This window comes from Meleagris gallopavo, chromosome 28 (genome assembly GCF_905368555.1).
Source record: "Meleagris gallopavo chromosome 28, MGAL_WU_HG_1.1, whole genome shotgun sequence".
In the NCBI taxonomy this organism is placed as follows: Eukaryota; Metazoa; Chordata; class Aves; order Galliformes; family Phasianidae; genus Meleagris; species Meleagris gallopavo.
Genome location: NC_139431.1, coordinates 3510645 through 3530898, shown reverse-complemented (window position 1 = coordinate 3530898; position 20254 = coordinate 3510645). Strand labels below are relative to the sequence as shown.

The 20254-nt window shown below is 40.6% G+C and overlaps 1 protein-coding gene across 2 annotated transcripts; it reads left to right on the top strand.

The window, feature by feature from the left end:
• The first annotated feature begins 5 nt into the window (after positions 1-5).
• Positions 6-20058, top strand: ST7L (suppression of tumorigenicity 7 like). Of its 2 annotated transcripts, XM_085210636.1 has the most exons (17): positions 6-411; positions 906-988; positions 1709-1868; positions 2618-2672; positions 3273-3388; positions 5008-5086; positions 5383-5537; positions 5933-6030; positions 6470-6584; positions 7434-7511; positions 8203-8275; positions 8929-9031; positions 11714-11864; positions 12019-12111; positions 14221-14360; positions 19176-19243; positions 19532-20058. In XM_085210636.1, exons 1-16 carry the CDS (start codon positions 84-86, stop codon positions 19227-19229), a joined length of 1881 nt encoding a protein of 626 aa, XP_085066762.1. In that variant the 5' UTR covers positions 6-83; the 3' UTR covers positions 19230-19243; positions 19532-20058. The 2 variants fall into 2 exon arrangements, with proteins under 2 accessions (XP_085066762.1, XP_085066763.1); XM_085210637.1 differs by lacking the exon at positions 7434-7511 and having other exon boundaries at positions 11-411.
• The last annotated feature ends 196 nt before the right edge of the window (positions 20059-20254 follow it).

Here is a 20254-nt window from a genome sequence, read left to right as displayed (position 1 = left end):
AGAGATGGGCACGTTGGGAGAGCTGAGCCCGCTGGCCCGCGAGGCTGGAGCCGGAGCGGGAGCTCGGGGCTGCTGTCTGGTGGATGAGCCTGGGGAAGGGGGGAAACTTAGCCACCCTAAGCGGCCCAAGGCCGCTTCTGAGCGTCAAGAACCGCGGGGAGACCGCGCCCGGCTCCGCCCGTCCGCCCCGCCCATTCCCGGCATCCTCCGCGCTGGCCATGGCGGACGGCTGCGGGACCGGCAGGGAACCGCCGTGCCTCGGGGCGGCCGCGGCGCTGCGGCGCTGGGAGCAGCTGAGGCGGCGGGCGGCGGCACCATGGGCCCGCGGGCTGCTGGCCGTGGCCGCCGGGCTCGGGCTCTTCTACGCGGCGCTGCGGGTGCCGCTACGGCTCCGGGACGGCCTGGCGGCCGGTGAGGCGGGCGGGGAGCGGGGCGGTGGAGCCCGGCCGGGCCTCAGGGCTTTCGGGCCGGGTTTTGTGCTCTCCTAACCGGGCCTTGTGCCCCCAAGGCGCTGCGCTGAGCCCGGGCTGTGATCAACCCTCGGTCTGTGAAAGGGAGAGAACCGCGTTTCCTCTCCTGTGCCGTGAGGGCGATGAGGGCAGCACCGTGCGGAACGCGGCGCGTTTCGGGTTTAGATTAAGGTGAAATAATGGCCTGAAAGGACCGGTGCCACGAGGCTGTTGTTCAGTGACGTTTGTATTTTGGGACGGTCGCGTAAGTAGCGAGCTGTCACAGCGATACATTCGGGCAAAAAGAGCTCTAATAAAGCAGTGTTAGCCACGAAGTCCCAAGGGTGATCTTATGCCAGACGTGTGTGTAATCTTTCGTGTTGTGTTATTCAATAAAAACCCCTCTGTGTGTTTCAGTTCTGCTTGTTAAGTCTTGCTTTTTCTGTCTCCCAACAGTGACTGTGTTCTTAAGCACTTTGACTCCAAAATTCTACTTTGCCCTCACAGTGACCTCATCCTTTATATCCGGACTGATATTTGTAAGTAGGCAGCTTTTCTTTTTTCCTTTTCTATCCCTGCATTTTCAGCACCTCTGAGACGGTTTCATTGAAGGTGAATGCCATAGACTTCTGAGGTCAGACTCTAGAGGGTGCCTTTGCACTAGGAAGGAGCTTATTACTTAGCATCATTCCACACCTATTCTAAATACTTTTTAATTATGTGTCTTGTGTGTTCCTTGAGCCTAGGGAAAGTAGATTGCATTTGTTTTAAGGGACTCAGGCTTGTTTTGAGGAGGTGTGTCTATTTGTATACACATGTATATACATAAATATATAAACATTTCAAAATATACATGCAAAGACGGCGGACGTCTGTGGAAATAAACTTCTGAGATGTTTATCTCTTGGAAGGTCGGCAGTTTAGCTTCCAACAGTAGTATTTTGGTGTTTTGTGCATGTATTAAGGCATAAATACCTCACTGTCCATAGTGTAACAGTAAGACCTGGAGAGAGAGGAACATAATGAGAGTAAAACTTTCCTTTTTTCAATCTTTCCCATGTTGTGTGGTTAATCCTGTGTGACAAGACAATCCTGAAATAGGTAATTAGCATTAATTTGTAGGTAAATATATTCTGTCTGTAAACATTTGCAAGGAGATGTCCTTGCTCTGTGCAGTTTTCTCTTCATCCCTGGTGTTTATGTCGGAAGGGTGTTGCCTAAGGAAATGTTGGGTGCTTTTTTCTTTCCTCCCATAACAGGTATTTGAGTGGTGGCATTTCCGAAAATATGGCACATCCTTCATTGAGCAGGTATCTGTGAGTCACCTGAGGCCGCTCATCGGCGGCGTGGAAAACAGCCCTCCAGCACCAGCAGCATTCTCAGCTGGGGAGAACGAGGCAAACAGACAGAACATGCCAGGTGATTGCTAACACATCCCAGCAGTTTTCATTCAGCTTGAAGGTGATGCTTTCAAATGAGTTGACTTTTAAAGGGAATTTACTCTGCACTATTGCTTGTAATAATTGGAGAAAACTGAGACAGGGGAGCTTTAGGTTAGATATTAGAAGGAAGTTTTTCACACAAAGGGTGGTGACACACTGGAATAGGTTTCCCAAGGAGGCAGTGGATGCCCCAACCCTGGAGGCATTCAAGGCCAGGTTGGATGTGGCTCTGGGCAGCCTGGGCTGCTGGTTGGCGACCTGCACACAGCAGGGGGTTGGAACTGATGAGCATTGTGGTCCTTTTCAACCCAGGCCATTCTGTGATTCTGTCATTCTATGAAAGGCCTACATCTTATGGTGTGTGTTGTTAATAATGATACAGTGAGGTAATTGATCTAAAACATTAATTATTTATTCCCTTAGTAAATAGATGACACGCTCAGCTAAAACCATTTCAGTAACTGTAGATATTTGCTATTCTAAATACATGCAAGGTACAAATTGCTTGGATATAAGTGGCACTATTTAATATTTATGAGCAGCCAAAACATGCATGTGACAGCAGTTTATGGAGATGGGAAAGATTGTATGATTGTGATCAAGTTGAATAAATCTAAAATTAACTGAGCTTCTAAAATTAAAATTGCATCTTCATAACTGCATTTTAAACTCAAAGTAGTATTGTTTGTGCTCTTAATTCAAAAAGTACTTTTTTTTTTTTTTCAGAATGCAAGATGTGGCGAAATCCTCTTAATCTTTTCAGAGGGGCAGAATACAGCAGGTATTAACCATCTTACTTTCCATTGCATGTTTTTAAAATTAGTTGGGAGCCTATGCATGACTTCACTGCAGAGCTTGTACTGGTTATACTGGGAAATGGCTGAGCCCTGCAAGGCTGCAGGGGTGATTGATGCCAGTCCTGTGTTTAAAAGGCACCTATCCAAGCTTTGACAGTTTCAATGTTAAGAATGCAAATATTATTGTAAATATCATTTTTTTGAGAGTAGAGTAGGAGAAAAATATTCCCGGAATTATTTTCCTCTTCTCCAAAACGAAAGTCCTGGTCTTGCAGCTGCTGCTGTTTTATTCAGAGATTGAGACAGTGATTCTGAATCTTAAGTCTCTCTTCTGAGAAGATGCAGCTGTAATATAAGTCTCTGTTATTTTGTTTCTTGAGAAGGAAGTTGATTAGGACTGCAGGATCAAAAAGATTTTTTTCCTTGTGCAACCTGTTAAAATTATGGAACACAATACTAGAAAACTCCTGATTAGTAGTTCCTGACTTTTATTAATAACCAATTTTCTGCACTACTTCTTAAACACATCAGATATCTTCTTTGGCATCAGCATTACCATTTTACTGACATTTCTCCCATTTAAGATACATGTGGGTGACTGGGAAAGAGCCTCTTACCTACTATGACATGAATTTGTCTGCTCAAGATCATCAAAACTTTTTCACGTGTGATACAGATGCCCTTCGGCCTTCGGATACAGGTACCTGTATGCATGAGATACATAACAATTGGGGTGTGTAAACTGAATATATTTAATGTACTTCCAGGTGGCACAAGCTATCATGCCAAATATTTTGTGAATTAGCCTTTCTGTACTACTTTGGAGGTTTAACTTGTGGATTTGGGAAGATTTTTTTTCACCTTGTGCTTTAATAGAGGCTCTCAGGATCTTGGCATATTATAATAATTCACTTAAAAAATAATGAGCAACACAGTATTGAAAACGTGGACTGTTTCCTCAACAACTAGTGAAGTGATCTCATTTAAACTTCATGAACAGGCAGTGCCATCTCCATTATTTTGTATTCCAAATGTTTAGTGAAGAAACTGTTCTCTACCTGGCTATTGTCAGACTGGCTCCTAGCTGTTACCAATTTGTCACGTTCCGGAAGCATTGCTTGTCAGCTCGTTGTGACATTTTTGATATGAATTACGTATTTCTGTTTCACAAGTGGAGTGTACTGTCTCTCTTGCTAAGCCAAGACTAATATTTTGTTTCCAAAAGAAAACTCAAACATTTTTCCACGTTATTCTTGCTGGACAGCAGAAAGTTTTGTTCCAAAAGAAACATGTATGGATTCTTCAGTTCTCTTATCGTGCTTTGAGATAGGCCAGATATGTGATTCCATGAACGTAAAGTTTTGGAGTTATTTCAGAACTGTTATTTAGTGTGAAGGCTGTTACTTCAGCACAGATAATGGCAGCTCTAAGTATGCTGTCTGTCTTCTGCTAGAAGCTGACTTCCAGTTTGGGATTCTGGGATTCCCATTTTTCCCTGATGAAAGCATTCCATCAGAATTTCACTTCTATTTCCAACTAAGGGAAAGGCTTAGAGATGCTGCATTCCATTTGTTTGCTCTTCATCTGGCAGTAATTTTGAATTCAAATTGTGATTCAGATTACCCTTCTGAGTGGAAAGAAGTCACCATTTTTGTTTCTTACAACACTTTCTAACAAGGTGATAACTATAGCATATACTGAATTGGCTTTGTCCTGTGGCTTTGCCACTGGAATATACTTTGCAAATTTAAAAGGACATTGTTTAACCCTTTATGATCTTATCTAAACACTGAAGTATTTCGTAGATATGTGCAACACAGATCTTAACTCTATCACTGTTTTCTTGGAGGTTCTGTTTGAAAGCATAAATTAAAATTCTGTGCAGGTCTGTGCAAGAGCCTGTGTTTAACAATTACTCCTGCCAAGCTTTCAAGAAGTCTTGGGAAATGTTTCCAAAAGCTGTAGTAATGTAGAAATTGTACATCTGTCTGGTTATGTAAGCTGTCTTTGCTTCTCAGTGTAGGAGTTTTCAAATGGTCAGTGAATAATCTTCCCGATGGCGCTGCTATCTTAAATCAAATCTGGGACACAGTGAGAAGTTGCAAGATTCTGCTGCTTTCGATAAAAAACTCTTGCTGACACGAAAACATTTATTTCCTTGGAACAGTTACACAGCAAAGAGGCATTTGCAAACGCAAGTGGATGTTAACACAGAACTGAGGCATGGGCAGCCTCCGTTGCCTCACTTTTTCTGCTTTGCTAGCAGGTGTTTGCCAGCTTCTCTGTATCTCACCAGCATTTACGTGTTTTTTACAACAGTTATGCAGAAAGCATGGCGAGAGAGAAACCCTCAAGCCCGGATTAAAGCAGCATATCAAGCCTTAGAGTTGAACAATGAGTAAGTTTAGACTATGGACTCCTTTGCTTTATTTCTAGTCTGAAAGATTAAATGGAGTAAAGCTGAGTGCGCTGTTAGTTTCTTATTCCAGTGATAATTAGCAAATTTTCTCAAAGTTTGTGTTTTTCTCCAAAACTGCAAAGTTTTGTTTTCCTGATGCTATTTTAGCATAACTCAGTCAATATTATTGTAGACTCACATAAGTGAAAACTCCTTGTTTCTGCTTCTTCTGTACTTGTTCAAAAATAGGGTCCTTTGTCCCTCAGTATGATTTGTGGCTTTTTGCCTTTTTACAGTTGTGCCACTGCATATGTTCTTCTCGCAGAGGAAGAAGCAACAACTATTGTAGATGCTGAGAGGTATTTTAAGCAGGCTTTGAAAGCAGGAGAGATGATTTACAGGAAGTCTCAGAACTGCCATTCCCAAAGTCCCCAACACGAAGCACAGCTAAGTAAGCACTTTTCAATGAAAGAAACACTTATTTTTATATGAGCAGAAGTGTAAAGTCAAAGTTAGAATTAGTGATTCTAGTTTGATTTACAGTGCATTGAGGCACTTCTTACTTATGCATGGTGTGCTGTATGATCTGTTGTAGTACCTGAATGAATCTTGGAAGTGGCAGCTGTGCTGTACATTCACCATAGGTTGTGAAAAGAGGGGTTTTTGTAATTTAACCTGTTTAAAAGCTGCTGGCGTTGGGCTAGATGGGCTTTTGTTGGGATAGCAGTAGTAACTTTTATGCTTTTACGTGTGGCTAGGATAAAGGCTGTAGGATTTCTGGTGTGTTTTTGAGGGAGAGAAAGAATTGAAACTGATTAGTCTATTGTTTTTGTTTCTTTTAATCAGGAAGAGACACTAATGTACTGGTCTATGTGAAAAGAAGACTGGCTATGTGTGCAAGAAAACTTGGAAGAATTCGAGAATCAGTAAAAATGATGAGAGATGTAAGTAATCAGAAAAAAATTGAGTCTCTTGTCCAGTTTGCTCTGTGCCTGGCTTATCAACTACTCTGTTAGGGTGAGGTATAAAGGCCAGCCATTTCAATTCTTCTCTCCCTTGCCCAACACGTATAATAGGCTGCTTTTGTACAGGAAAATATTACTAACCAAATCAGTTCACTATTGGAGATGTGCAAATCTGGGCTGAAAGCATGACTGAGCCTCAGTGTGCTTATTTTCTAGTAGGTATATAGAGGAAAAAAGTGATGACTCTAAGGTAGGAATGACGCAGTTCTTTTTGTGCTGCTGCTTGTCAGTTTCTAACACTGGGAAAGAAAAGAACATTAAAAAAGCTTAAATTATCACGCCGCCTTTTATGAAATATTCAGGGATACAAATGAATTTCTGTATGTGCTTAATTTATTTCTCTTTACTGATTTTTCAGTTAATGAAAGAGTTTCCACTTCTCAGCATGCTGAATATTCATGAAAACCTCCTGGAGGCATTACTGGAGTTACAGGCTTATGCAGATGTCCAGGCAGTTTTAGCAAAGTATGATGGTAGGTGACACCTGTTGGGAAACGTTGGTGGGTTTGTATAAGCATATAGGTGAACTGGACAAGGTGTGCCTGTCTGAAAGCAGATATCTGCCCAGTATCTCATCTCTTTGAATAGATTCTTATAATCACCAGTGAATAGGTTCTTCCATACTGTGGGCTGTATTTTTTTTTTTTTTTTTTTGAATGGTGAGCTCTAATTTAGTCAAGCTGTAAGCCAGGACACACTTCCTAAGTTAACTCTAATTCATAAAGAGGTCTTGGAGCTCACTTTGCTTCAGCTCAAGGATTATTTTAATTTTTTAATCTTTTCTGCATCCTTGGTTATGCCTAATTTCATCAGCCTTTCTCAGTTAGTGCATGGCCCCCTATGTAATTGATGTAAATGGCTGAACAAGGTAGTCTTCCCTTCTGCTGTGCTGCAGGCTTGGCTTCATAACTCTGTAATGCTGAGGTTGCTTGTCAGGGATTATTAGTGACATACAAGCATACTTCTTGCCAGAGATTAGTGGTGTACAAGCTTTTGTCCATTAATTGGCAGCAGTTTGCTTTCACTTTCCATCTGAACTAATACATTTCAGGTGTTGTACAAGTCTAGATAAAAGCTAATAAAATGTAAACTTCCTTCATAGCTTCAGGGAATTAAAAATATCATGTTGCCAAAATCCCGAGGCTGTTGTATGTGGCCACCCCAAATGCAAGCTCCTTTTATTTCATCATCTATGTTCTTCTGTGTGGATTCTTATTAATTTCACAAAATCATTTGCTTTTTTTCCTGGTGCTTCATTGTTAACATCAGAGTTTGTGACATTTCCTTAAGAAAAGGTTTCTGATTTTTTTTTTTTTCCTAAGCATCTGGAAAAATGAGCATGAGCTTCAAACTCTCTGTAGCCTCCCTGTGTTTTGCTTGGTACAACAGCCAGACTTCTAGTAAGTGATGGACAAGCCTAGGATGGGATTTACAAAAAAAAAGCAAGAGCCATCTGACTATACACAACATGGTATTTGGGAATTAGACCCCAGACTTTGTCTGCTTTTAAAGTAAACTTGTACTGTGGAGTGCTATCCTTCCAATCTATAATTGTCAGCTCAAACTTAGCCTTGCATGTTCTACAAAACCTATAACTAATAGATTTTTTTTTCCTGTGTAACTGGAAAAGAATGGAAGTTGCATTTTCTATAAAATTTGTCTACCTGTCTGTAGTGTAATTTTTTGGTCAGTTTTTAGATTGTCCATTTTTTGTGAAACTGTGTTAATGTTACAAAATTAGGCATAGATTAGAAGCTTGTTTTAAATCTTCCTGAGTTAATACAGGAAAAGCACGCTGTTCCTAAGTGTACTTTTATATATGCACTTCTCTTTGAGTTCAGCTTCAGTGTTTTGTTATGTTTTAGTCACTTTACTGCCTAACTGCAGCTCCGAGTTTTTAATCTGATGCTGATGAGTGATCAACAAGAAGGCTGTGCAAAGGGAATCAACATTTCTAAACAGAGGTGGAATGTTCTGGATGTTATGTTTATTGTATGGTGTACCAAAATCAAAAATCTTTAAGCTCAAAGGAAGTTGATGGAGAAGGTTTGTCTTGCCTTAAAATCTTACAGCTTGATTATTTTATCACAGATATCAGTCTTCCAAAATCAGCAGCAATATGTTACACAGCAGCCCTGTTAAAAGCCAGAGCTGTTTCAGAAAGGTAAGCACATCTGTGAAAGCAATGGTTGGTTGCTAATCTCAAGTTAAGCTTTAAAATATGAATTAAAAAGGCCAAGTCCCAATATGTAATATATTTTGAAGAGCAAGTTATGCATATTTATGTATATGTTTAGTTATGCATAATTAACTGTATAGTTAGGTATAGCAAAACATAATTTAAAGTTTCTTTTAAGAATCCATTAAGTTGACAGAGGTGAAGATGTTTCTGGAAAGCCCACGCACACATGTACCTCTGTATAATCTTGTTTCAGTCTTGCCTGTGGCATTCAGCAGCTCTTTGCTTTGTGGGTTGGGTGCTAGGTGATGGTGGTGGTTTATTGGCATTGTGCTTGGATTCTGGTCTGTTTCCGTGGCTGATTCCAACTTTACCTCCCCCTGGCTGGTGTCCTATCAATCTCATGAAAGATACGGGTGCTCAGTCACCCTGGGAGGTCGACATGAAGTTTTCAAAAAGTTTAACATATCTTTGCCCTGTGGGCTTGGATGACAGTCAAGATACTTAAACTAGCATGAACGTTTGCCTCCGTGAAACAAATCAGTCAATTTTAATGAACTTCAAGCTTAAAAGCCAATAAACACCTGGTTAGTGTTTATTATTTATTAGTTCTGTTCAGCATGAATTTTCCCCTTCAGGTTCTCCCCAGAAACTGCCTTCAAAAGAGGGCTTAGTACAGCAGAAATAAATGCTGTGGAAGCAATTCACAGAGCTGTGGAATTTAACCCTCATGTTCCAAAGGTAAGAGGGTTTTATTTTCTATTGTACCACTTTATTATTTTCTTATAGTAGTCATTTTATATTATCATATTGTTTGAGCCCCAGATTTTCTTGAAGTTGATGTTAACTGTGGCCCTTGACTTATTAAACAGACGAGTATTTATATTGTAAAGGTGTTTTTTTTTTTGTAATAGGTTATGTTTGAATGGTTTTGATTTAAAACAAAAAAACCCTCAAAATTATCTAACTTGTTGGAAACTCCACTGATGCATTTCTACAGGCTCTTCTTGGATGAGGATAGATATTAGCAAATATAAAATTAGACACTTAAAATCCCTGTAGCCAAATGAAGTTTCCAAACCAAAATTACTCACAGAATTTCATAATGCTTCTTCATGCTAAGCTTAGAAGCCAGGCTCTGGAGCTCTGGTTAGTGGCAGATGTACCACCACTGATTTTCTTTTTTAAATGAGAGTAAGAATCAATACTACCATATGTTGTAATTTAATATCTCATTGCTTGAAGTGTCCAAGCTAAGGATTCCTCTGAGCACCGTGTGGAAATAAAATTCTATACTGCATTTTACTGTCCTAGTATTGGTGATGCATTCAGTTTGAAACCTTGAATGCAAAAGGTTTGCTCAGGTCTGGACCTAATCCTCTGCAAATGATCATGGAGTCCGAGTGACTATTGCTATGAAGGCTCAAATTATCCAACCCCTCTATTCTGTCTGCCTGTCCAATCTAATAGAATGTGCACTGGGGAAGCTAATTGCTGGGAGAAATTGCTGCTTGTTTGCATGACTGATCAAGAGCGTAGCAAGTTCATTTCAGACAGTCTCAGACAGATTTTTCTTTTGCCTCTGCCTTTAGGGGAAGAAGATTATAACGCATTATCGTTATCTAGAAGTTTGTTTAATTTTGTTTGTCCTTCAGTTGTTTCAGGAGTCCCGTATACCTTAGTGAGACAGCATGTCAAAAATCTGTTTGCAGACAGTAGTTCTGCAGACATTCATGGAAACTGAGGCCAGGTTTCAGTAATTTGATCATCTCTTCCAATTGTGTGCTTATCCTTTTTTTTGTCGTGACTTTTTAAAATTAAAATGTTGCCTCCAAGCACTGCTTTATTGCAGTGCGTGGCAGAATTTTATTGGTTGCAGTGGTCTAATGGGGAAGAAAATCTGTTTTTTGAATTTGCAGTTTGTTCTGTCCCATAGACTAACAATAAATAAATGTCTAACACAGAAATCTCCTCTGGTATCCAATGACAGTGGTTTTCTTTACACGTAACATCATTTTGTGTAAGGAAAAGTGTCTGTTTCTCTCTGCTCTGAGCTTCACTTTTATTTTTTTTGTTTGTTTGGAAAGCGAGGAGATGGTTTTACAGTGCTAGGAAAGGGCTGCTGTGGGGTATTGTGGCAATGCTTGTAGCAGGGCTCCATCACAACTGCTGTGTTTGCACTCGAAGCAGTTCCTACAGCTTGAAAACTGGGCACGGGAGAGAGCATGAGGAGTCAGGTCAGAGGTCAGATATCTGAGACCATTTTCCCACAGCAGCCCTGTGTGAGTGATCCTTTACTGTGTTAAAAAAAAAAAAAAAATAAAAAAAAATTGAAGAGGATTAGAGAGGATTAGCAAGAATATTACCCTCCAGAGTGTGGGCCCAAGGCACTAAGAGAAGAACCTAGCCAGGCAGTAAATGTGCTTTATTTGGCCGGGGCACAACCCCTACTACATTCCTTCAAGAATCTGAATGGGAAAAGTTAAGTCCTCAAACTAGATTAGTAAATAATCTCATAGTTTGTGGCATCTGCTGAAATAAATCGGTGAGCAAGCTGCATTCTTACACTTTGGGAGACAGTCAAAGGAATCGCTAGCTACAGTGATCAAAGATGCGGATTAGCTTTGGCTGTTATTGAATGAGATGCTATATGCTGGGGGAGAACGGCTCACAAGTAAATAATGGAGCTGGAACTATCACTTAATTCTTTTAAAAAGACTCATCTGTTTTTAAAAGCAAAATTCCAAAGGAATACCTCTCTGTTGGTTTCTAGTGTACAGTGAAGAAGCAAAACTGTGTGTCCCATGTGTCAAGGAAAGCCTTAAGTTGTTCAGTCTTGTGTTATTCGACTCTTCTGCACATCACACATTCTGCTGATGTATGGGGAAAGTTCAAATTGGAGATACTTGATGCTAGCTCCACAAAACCAGATGAAATTAAGGTTCTCCTGGGCTTGGTTTCTTCATTTGAGTAGCATACCGATGCTTCCTGACTCCCTCCTCATACTCGGAGTTAATACATATTTAGTGTTCTACACTGAAACTTGCAGGGGTGAAATGATGAGCAAAAATACCAATTTTTTTTTTTTTATTAGCCTAAACTTGTAGTTCCCATGGCATTATACCACAAGAATTTTTTTTTAAAGTTTGTTTTACTGAAGATGCTTTCTTTTTTTCTTTCTGTCGTGGTATTGTGTGTGAGAACCTCAATCTGAGTCATGTACACCGATGGGTGACTCAGTGCTTTTCCCTTCCCCTGCCAGTGGATGCTGCCTTGCTACCTGCACTGTGTGAGGACTGGGCTGTTTTCTCAACACATGGAGAGGGGTCTCTGTGGTGCTCGGCTGCCCCTTGAGTGATCCTCTTCACTTTTAGTAAAGACTTTGGAATATTCTGTTTAACCACGTTCCCTTTTTACTTTCAGTATTTACTGGAGATGAAAAGCTTAGTCCTACCTCCAGAGCATATCCTGAAGCGAGGGGACAGCGAGGCAGTAGCATATGCTTTTTTCCATCTCCAGCACTGGAAGAGAATAGAAGGGGCTCTACATCTGCTGCACTGTACATGGGAAGGCAGTGAGTATCTCTTTTCATTTTCTTTCCTGTGCAATAGACTAACCTTTTTGCCTTTATTAAATCAGCCTTCTTTACTCACCTGTTCTCTCTTGCAGAGAAAACCAACCGCCTGGTTCAGGTTCAGATTTAATGTCACTTCCTCTTTTTTTTTCAGCATTTAGGATGATCCCATACCCTTTAGAGAAAGGTCACCTTTTCTATCCCTATCCCAGTTGCACGGAAACAGCAGACAGAGAACTGTTGCCAAGTAAGTGGTTTGCAAGCAGTAATAATAAAACATAACCTAAGGACATGTTCAATTTGTGGTGTTCTGTATTTATCTTACTGTGTTTTTGAGTTAGAGCTTCTCATGAAGGGGTTTCAGCTATTTGTTGATGTCTGTCCCCAAATGATCCTAAAATATCTCACAGGTGCATGGGGTAAACATTAGCTTGATTCTTTAAATTACATTTTTAAAGGAGCAATGGATTTGATAATATTCTATTGTAGAAGAGTTGTTTTCTTTTTGCAAAGAAGTCTTCCCCAAATGCTCAGTACTTTGAGTTTGATTATGGAAGTAATGAGCCTACAAGCTTTATTCTCTTGGTAGGGCAACCTGAAAATAAACCACCAATGCCTGTGCTCATCATTCTTAGGAAAATAACATTAATTTAGATTAGAATTGTGCTCTTAATTGTACATATAATAGAATTCCTCCGAGGGTAAGCTTCTACGTTGTGGATAAACACAAGTCCCACAGAAAGAGGAAAGAGCTACTGCAAAAGCAGCAGCAGACCCACTGAGACCACAGCTGTGGAAAGCAAATCTACACATACGTGTTTCTATTTAAAAACCTGAAGTTATATTTAAAATGTGTAATTTAAATTTGCCCCCAGACTGCTTTAAATTACTCATTTCTCACTTATGCAGGATATTGCAGAAGGAATTCCTCAGTTAGTGACTAACCCTAAATTGTAGACTTCCCAGCATAATTAAACACCAACACATGCAGATATTTCAACACAATCATTCACGCATTCCTGTTATGTTTAAAGTATAAAACTACCCATAAATAAAACCATCTTAACACTTTTATTGCAGTACTTCCTCAAGAAACCTTGATACTTCATTTTAAATAGATAAATTTTAAAAAATTACGTTGACTAAATTAATGATTCAAAACTCCTGGATTGAGCTCTGACTGTTAACAGTCCCCAAATGGCTGTGAACATACAGAAGTGTCTTTCATTGTCCTTATATATTCTGGATTTGATTCCAGTGTACCAATGAAGGAAAAAGTACTGCAAAAAGGATTCTTTCCATTTTCTTTTTACCCTTTCCTAAGTTAGTCTCTGCTTTTCCTACCTTATGTATCTCCATGTTTTAAAATGCAGCTGAGTTTCTGCATTGTATGAGGGTGTAATAGTTTTCCATAGTAGACAAATGATTTCTCAGCAGAGTGAGTAAATTTTGAAGCTTTTTTTTTTTTTAGATTTTAAAAATCAACTCTTGAAGAAATAGGCAGCCATTTCATAATTACTTATGTCTATAGAAACTGCTTTTCCTCATTTAAAGAACCTTTCAGAATCACTGGATAGAAGTCAGAGTTGCAGGTATTCTTGGCCAGAAGTAATTGCACATTCACCAAACAGATCCTCAGCCAGTAACCAGTTGTAGTGTCTTGAGTGCTGAAAGCTCCATATGCCAGCCCCTCAGCCTTGCTAATCACCTTCTTTTGATTTTGTTACCATAGATTGGAAATTGCAAGGAACTGCTATGTGGAGAATTTATAACCTCATCCTGGTGCTGTTTTCTTTGAGGTCTACTCTGTCAGCTGCTCTGAAAAATTTACTGTAGTCTGCCAACCAGAAATCTTTGAAAACCATTGAGGACCTACTTTGCATGTGTATATGACATGGTGGTTGTTTTGTGCACACTGAGCTGCTTAATCTTACAGGAAGGGCAGATCTGCTCCTCTCTCCAGATAACAGAATTAGGTTGAGAACACCTGGATGGTTGAAATAGACCTAAGAGTCAAAATTACAGCTTGTGAGTTGTGTAACTCTTCCCTCCGTACAATTAAAAGTATCAGAAGTTAAGCCTGATGAAATGCTTCAGAAGTAAGTCTCATGCAAGTGAAAAAGAAGGTTGGGAAGGGAAGGTTATAATGGCTGGCAGTAATTAAGATGAGCTTTTAATGTGAGGGGAAAATTTTTGAGAAGTTAGGATAAAGTACTTTATTTAATACCTTGTGCTGCACAATAGTCTTGAGACTGAATTTATGCCTTCTGTAAGTCTGGAGTGGAGCGTAAGGCTATGCAAATAATTCAGAAAATTGCCCTTGATTATCAAGTGCCAATATTCTTTTTCTTTTCAGCATTTCACGAAGTCTCCGTTTACCCACAGAAGGAGCTCCCCTTTTTCATCCATTTCACAGCAGGCCTGTGTTCCTTTTCGGCAATGCTTGCACTCCTCACACACCAGTTCCCTGAGCTGATGGTCGTTTTTGCTAAAGCTGTAAGTATGGTCTCTGTCATTTCTATTTTAACAATGTTTCCCACACCTTTATCTTTTAAAAATCAGAGACACTGCTTTCCATACAGCAGATGTTTGCTGTGCTTCATTACTGTGTAAGGCTCAGTACAGGAGGTGTTAAAGCTTTCTGAGAAACGAGTAGAAGGTAGGATGGGCTCCACAAAAAAAAGATCTCTTAGTGAGCATTGGAAACTAGTAGCATTATGTGAATGGAACTGGTGAAAAGATAGGTGGATTGCTTCTGTTTTTTGCTACTTTAAATCTGTCTGCTGTCCAGCTGCTTGTTCCTATGGATGGCTTCTGTGTCCCTCTCCTCTCTCCCTCTTTCTGCCCTGTTCTTTCTGAGTTTTCCTTGCTTACACGTTAATATTGCTACTGATGGTGACCTTATGATCTTCTCCTGTGCTCTGAAAGCAGCAGTGTCTTGCTTCAGCAAAGAGGAACAGACTGGATAGGCAGCTTCCCTTATGCACAGACTCAACCTTAGTACATATTATTAAGCCTTTATTGAACTGTGAAACTCGTGTGAATATGTATATGAGTGTGTATAACAAGTGATGCACAAGTAATTGTTCACCACCCCCTGATTGATACCCAGTTAGCCCCCGTGAGCTGTGGAAAAGAGAGATGAATTCCCACCCCCTTCAAAATTCCTTCTGCACGATGTCATGTGATATGGAATGTCCCTTTGGCCAGTTTAAGTCAACTGTCCTAATTCTGTTCCCTCCCAGCTCCTTGGGTTCTTCTCTGATAATGGCCTCAGCTCGGAACAGCACTGCTTAGCAGCAGCTATAAACATCAGTGTGTTATCAACATTGTTTTTCTCCTAGAACCAAAACATAGCATCATACCACTCTAAAGAAAATAATTCCAGCCCAGCTAAAACTAATACACTCCGAACTCTCAATTAATTGTTTTTTTAATACAGCAGGTAATGAGGACCTAGGAGATAAGCCCTTTCTCCTAAGACTACATTGCTCCTAAAAATGTTGGATTTACTTTATTTATTCCAGTCCACAATGCCCAAATCATGCAGGTCTGAGAATGGGGCCTCATTTCCGCACAGTTCTGTTGATCTTTATGTTGGAAAATGTAGTTGGACATGCCAGTGACAAATTTCAGTGCTGTTCATAATTGGCTGGGTTCGTAGTAACCAGGGTCTAACTATCTGCTTGATTAATTCTGTAAGGACTGCATTAGCAAAGTTGTATGATTTCCAAAGAGATACAAGGTCAAATGTTATGCTAACAAAGAATTGCTTGGTGAAGTTCTCTCTGTTGGGTTTCTTGAACCAAAAAAAGACTTTGTACAAGTTAGTTGGCTTTGTATAATGGCATTCTGAATGTCAAGTGACATGTCCAAGTGTGGGGGGAAAAAATCAGTGTTTGGCCATTTGGCAGTGTGTTTATTTCACTGCCTTTAGGAAAGGGTAGATAGTGTCTGCTCAGCAGAAAAGATGATCAAGGAGCTTGCATATCACCACATAATTCCTTCCACCAATTGACAGTGATCTGTGGCACTGACAAAGGGCTTCTCACCACTTGCTCTTCCAGTTGAATACTGCAAAAGGTGGAAATTACATTGTTAGATAAACAGACCAGAAGTGAATTCTGTATTAATCTCTTGAGATTGACAGCTGAGAAGGAAATTCTGTCTTCCAGAACAATTCTGTTGTCTTTGACAGAATTAATGTTCAATTCCATTCAGACTCCAATATTCTTATGTTATTAGATTATTGTACTCTTGATCCTATTCCTGATGTTTTCAGGACCATCCAGAAAGCCTGTAAGAAACAATGATATTTCAATATCAAACTCAAACTCTCAGTTGTATTCCTGGATTGCTTCACATCCTTTGTAAGTTATCTGTGTTTAATAGAAGTAATGTGATGAATGCTGTGATTTCATGAAGTGTTAGCACAGAATCATGTCTCTTGTGCTTTGGAGGAATGTGGCATTAGCACGTAGATGACTTTTCATAGCTTGGTGGTACCATTGAGGTTGGAAAAGACCTTCAGGATCATGGAGTCCAACCGTCAGCCTGACCCCATTGCTAAACCATGTCCCATAGTGCCACGTCCACACATCTCTTAAATATCACCTCCGAGTTCCCTTGGCAATGCTTGAGCACCCTCTCTGTGAAGAAATTCTTCATAAAAAGAAGAATTTTGTACTGAAAATGGAAGCTTACCTTCTATTTAATTACCTGCAGGTAATTCCAGGGCTTTTAAGTTTTCTAAGTGAGAAGAAAAATGCTGTACGTTTCATGATTTCAAGTATTATTTCATGATACTATGCTTTAACTTATTAAGTATTATAATTGGAGATAATAAAGTTCCAGGTGGTAGACACTTGGAGTGCTTCAGCCTTAGTGAAGAAATGGCCCCAAACAGATTTCCAGCAAAATGGCAGAATTGTTGAATTTCCAGCAAATCTAAAGCACGGGTTTGGGAATGGCAATTAAAAAGAACTGTGTGCATGGATTTTTTTTTACTGTAATTCTCTGAGTGACTTATAAATACGACTACTTAATTTGCATTTCTGTTACTTCTTGTACTGTTGTTTCCTGCAGTTGAACCTAATATGCCTCTGTCTGAACTGTTTGCCTCTAAACAGCATTAAGGAGTCGAATACCTTTCTATTGACCTTAAAAGTTGGAGTTTACATATTTTCATTTGTTAGTGCTTGAGTTTGTTTCCTCCATAATAAATCACAGGGTAAACCTTGGCAAATTGCTAAAAATGTTCCAAGTGGCCAAAAATCACAGTGAAGCATTTACTAGTTCCAATGTATACAGTCTAATACACCATCAACAAAAGGCTTTAGCTCTGGCACCTACTTTGGTTCAGCTCCCTTTGAAACTGATGGCAGTCTTTCCATTGTATTCCCTGGCCCTGGATCAGGCACCCAAGGGAACTTGGTTGTGTTTTATACAGGTGGAAGGGCTTGCAGAAGTGCTTAGCGTTTACTAATCTAGTTGGAGGCAAGCCTGGCTTCATTTGTTCTCTTGCAACTCTAGTTTTTAATATCCTTCAACTAGAGGAAGAGGATAAGATGCACTGTGTGAGTCCTTGTGGGTGATGCCAGCAGATCGTGCAGGGGCAGAGAACTCGTCGGTGTGCAAAAAGAGTGCAGGGGCTTTGGGTGGTGCTGTGGGTTAGGGATCAGTGAGCCCTGCTCTTTGTTTCAGCGAGATTTCTGATCTCTTGGAGAATTGCTCTCTTGGTGACAGTCTGAGGCAGCTCTGTGTCATAAGTAGTTGGTGTTCAAATTGGGCTGGTAAGTGACAGAAGGAAGGAGGTCCAGAAAATGGAGGACAGTGGTGCATACAGCTGAGCACGCTGAAGAATATTTGCTACTAAAACAGCAGGCAGGAGGATCTGATTATTTTTTTTTCCATTTATTGTGAATTTTTAATTTTTATTAATTACATAGGTGGAGGATTGGGTAATTGTGTATCGTTTTGCAGAAGTGGTGCCACACAGCAGTCTGTACAAAGTCTTACAAAGACACTGAGAAATCTGCTTTCAGGAAAACTGCAGATGCAGTGGCAGCAGATGCTGCAGACACTCATGTCAGAAGTTCCTTGCCATGTCTGACGTGCTTATCTTCAAAACAGACCAGTCCCAGGTTTGAAGTCCTAACCTTTTTTCCCAGTATATGCTACTGGAATAGACCAGTGTTAGTTAAAGTACTGAAAAAATACTGCAGCAGCGTTCCAGAATCCCACTGACAGCACGTTTTTGCTCAGGGAGTTGGACAAAATCCGAAGACAATCCACGTTCCAAAGTATTTTGATACGGTTTGCTCGATATTTTCGCAACAAAGAAAGAATTCATGGGACTTAAATTAAAAAATTGGCTAATTTTTATGATAGCAAGATAAGGAGAAAGCATTTTTCATTCTGCGTGGCTCCCCCTTAGAGGATTCCTCTCTGTTCTGCTGATAGCAGCCATCTCAAGGCAGAACACAGGACTAAGCAGAGCCCAGTCTGGCAAGTCCTGCTTTCTGTGACACTCTGCTTTACTTTCTGAACAAATCCCCCTACCACTTTCCCCAAAGCTCATTAAGTGAGACTGGAGAATTAACTTTTTAGCCAGCTGCTGAACTTTTCATATTTATAAACACTTGAGTCTTTTGCTTATCTAAGAGAAAATGTGTATAGTTTGGAGATGTGCACTTCCCTGCCAATGTGCAATGAGTGGTTCTACACTTCATAGAAAAAAAAAAAGCCTGAAGTTTCCTGTCACAGCCGAGTGTCGATGCCAAGGGCAAAGGTTCCTTGCCTCACTAATCTACATCTTAACTCATGCACTTAATGTGAAGGTGCCACACGCACGCAGGCACTGAAGAAGCTAGCTGCAATGAAAAGCTCCCGCGCTGTTGTCAATGTTATGTTTTAAAAGCCTTTTTAATGTAATATTTGAGGTTATGATAGAAGCCAGGAGGGCCGAAGTAAAAGTCTCAAAGTAAATGAGTCCTGTCACTGCTGCCTCATGGAAAGAGGGTTTGTGTGAGGATAACGCAGGTCCTGGTCAGGAGGGGGCTGGGTGTGGGGATGTTGAGAAGGTGCAGGGGGGCTTGCATCATTTGTTTTAACTTAATCTCTGTTTCTGGAACTGTTTAGATGGCATCTGTGGATCCTGTCTGAAGAATGGGCTGCTCTTGCTGGGTTGTCTGTTTTTTACACATTTGAATCGGTGACCTATAAATAATCCGTGTCCGAACCCCCAGCAAAATGCTTCACACTGGTGTGGTGTGGAGGAAGGCTGTTCTAACACGTGCTGCTTGTGCCTAGGTGCTGAGAGTGCTGTGGCCTGTGAGTGCCCCCAGCGTGCTGGCATCTGGCTGAGCCCCTCATCCCCGGTGAGTCACGCTGTGCACTGCTCACACAGCACAGGTTTGAGGCTCTGTTTGTCCCCCATCCTTGTTATTGCCCCATCAGCTTTAAGAAGGCTCAGCCTTTCTCCCCCCATTTACTGATGTCCGTAATTACAGTGCCGCGGTGTCACAGGTGCTGAGTGCTCAAACGCGCCTTGGTTCTCTGATTTCCTTGTTCATATCTTAAACCTAAATATAAATCTAAAATATGAAATGCAGTTGACTTTTAAACTAGAGCTCACTTGTCATTGCTGTGGTGTTGTTTTTTTCCAGTTCTTTGGGACTCTCCTTTTATCCTCTGCTGTGGAAACATTAAGATCCTCACGTTTTCCAGTCTTTGGCACCAGCTGAGTGCAGCGTGCCTCCCAGAGGCTTCGACTGCATTGTTCTCAGTGTGTCCTGGCAGCACCCCGGGCATGGTTGGCTGACACCTGGCTGTGGGAGGCAGAGAAGAAAGCTGTGCTGCTCAGACAGCTGCCCTTTGTAGGCTGCCGTGTTGGTAATGGTGCTTCACGTTTGAGTTCCTTCTTTGGCCGTAGAGTCTGTAATCATCTAAGAAAATAGTTTTTGTTGAGTGGTAACCTTATTGCTCTCTTAATCACTTGTACAACTGGAAGGTAATACTTCTGTAAGAAATGTGAGAACGTAAGTTGGGCAGATGTTTTGAGTCTTGACACTTCCTTCTCAGCTGCAGATGCACCGGATAACTGGCTTTGGTTTTAATTTTGTAAGTCTTTTTCAAAATATTTGTTAAGAGCAAAGTATGGTTTTGCTTTCTTTATTAAAAGGTTGCTTCTTAACGTGTGGAGTTTGTTGAATTCTTAAGCGCCTGTTTTAATATAGATGGTAGTGTGCAGAGATTTATTTCTTCTGTATCCTGTAAGTTTGCATTACACAAGGAAATTGTAGTGTAAACTCCTCTACTTCGTGTTTTTATTTCTTTAGAGTTAATTGTATGTATTTTGTCTGTCAAACCCCTTTGCCTTGAAGAATGGG

Coding starts and splice junctions, on each gene's coding strand:
- ST7L (XM_085210636.1), top strand. CDS start 84: ATGAGCCTGGGGAAGGGGGGAAACTTAGCCACCCTAAGCGGCCCAAGG. Junction 8,276..8,928: donor GCCAGAGCTGTTTCAGAAAG/GTAAGCACATCT, acceptor TTTCCCCTTCAG/GTTCTCCCCAGAAACTGCCT. Junction 11,865..12,018: donor GCACTGTACATGGGAAGGCA/GTGAGTATCTCT, acceptor TTTTTTTTTCAG/CATTTAGGATGATCCCATAC.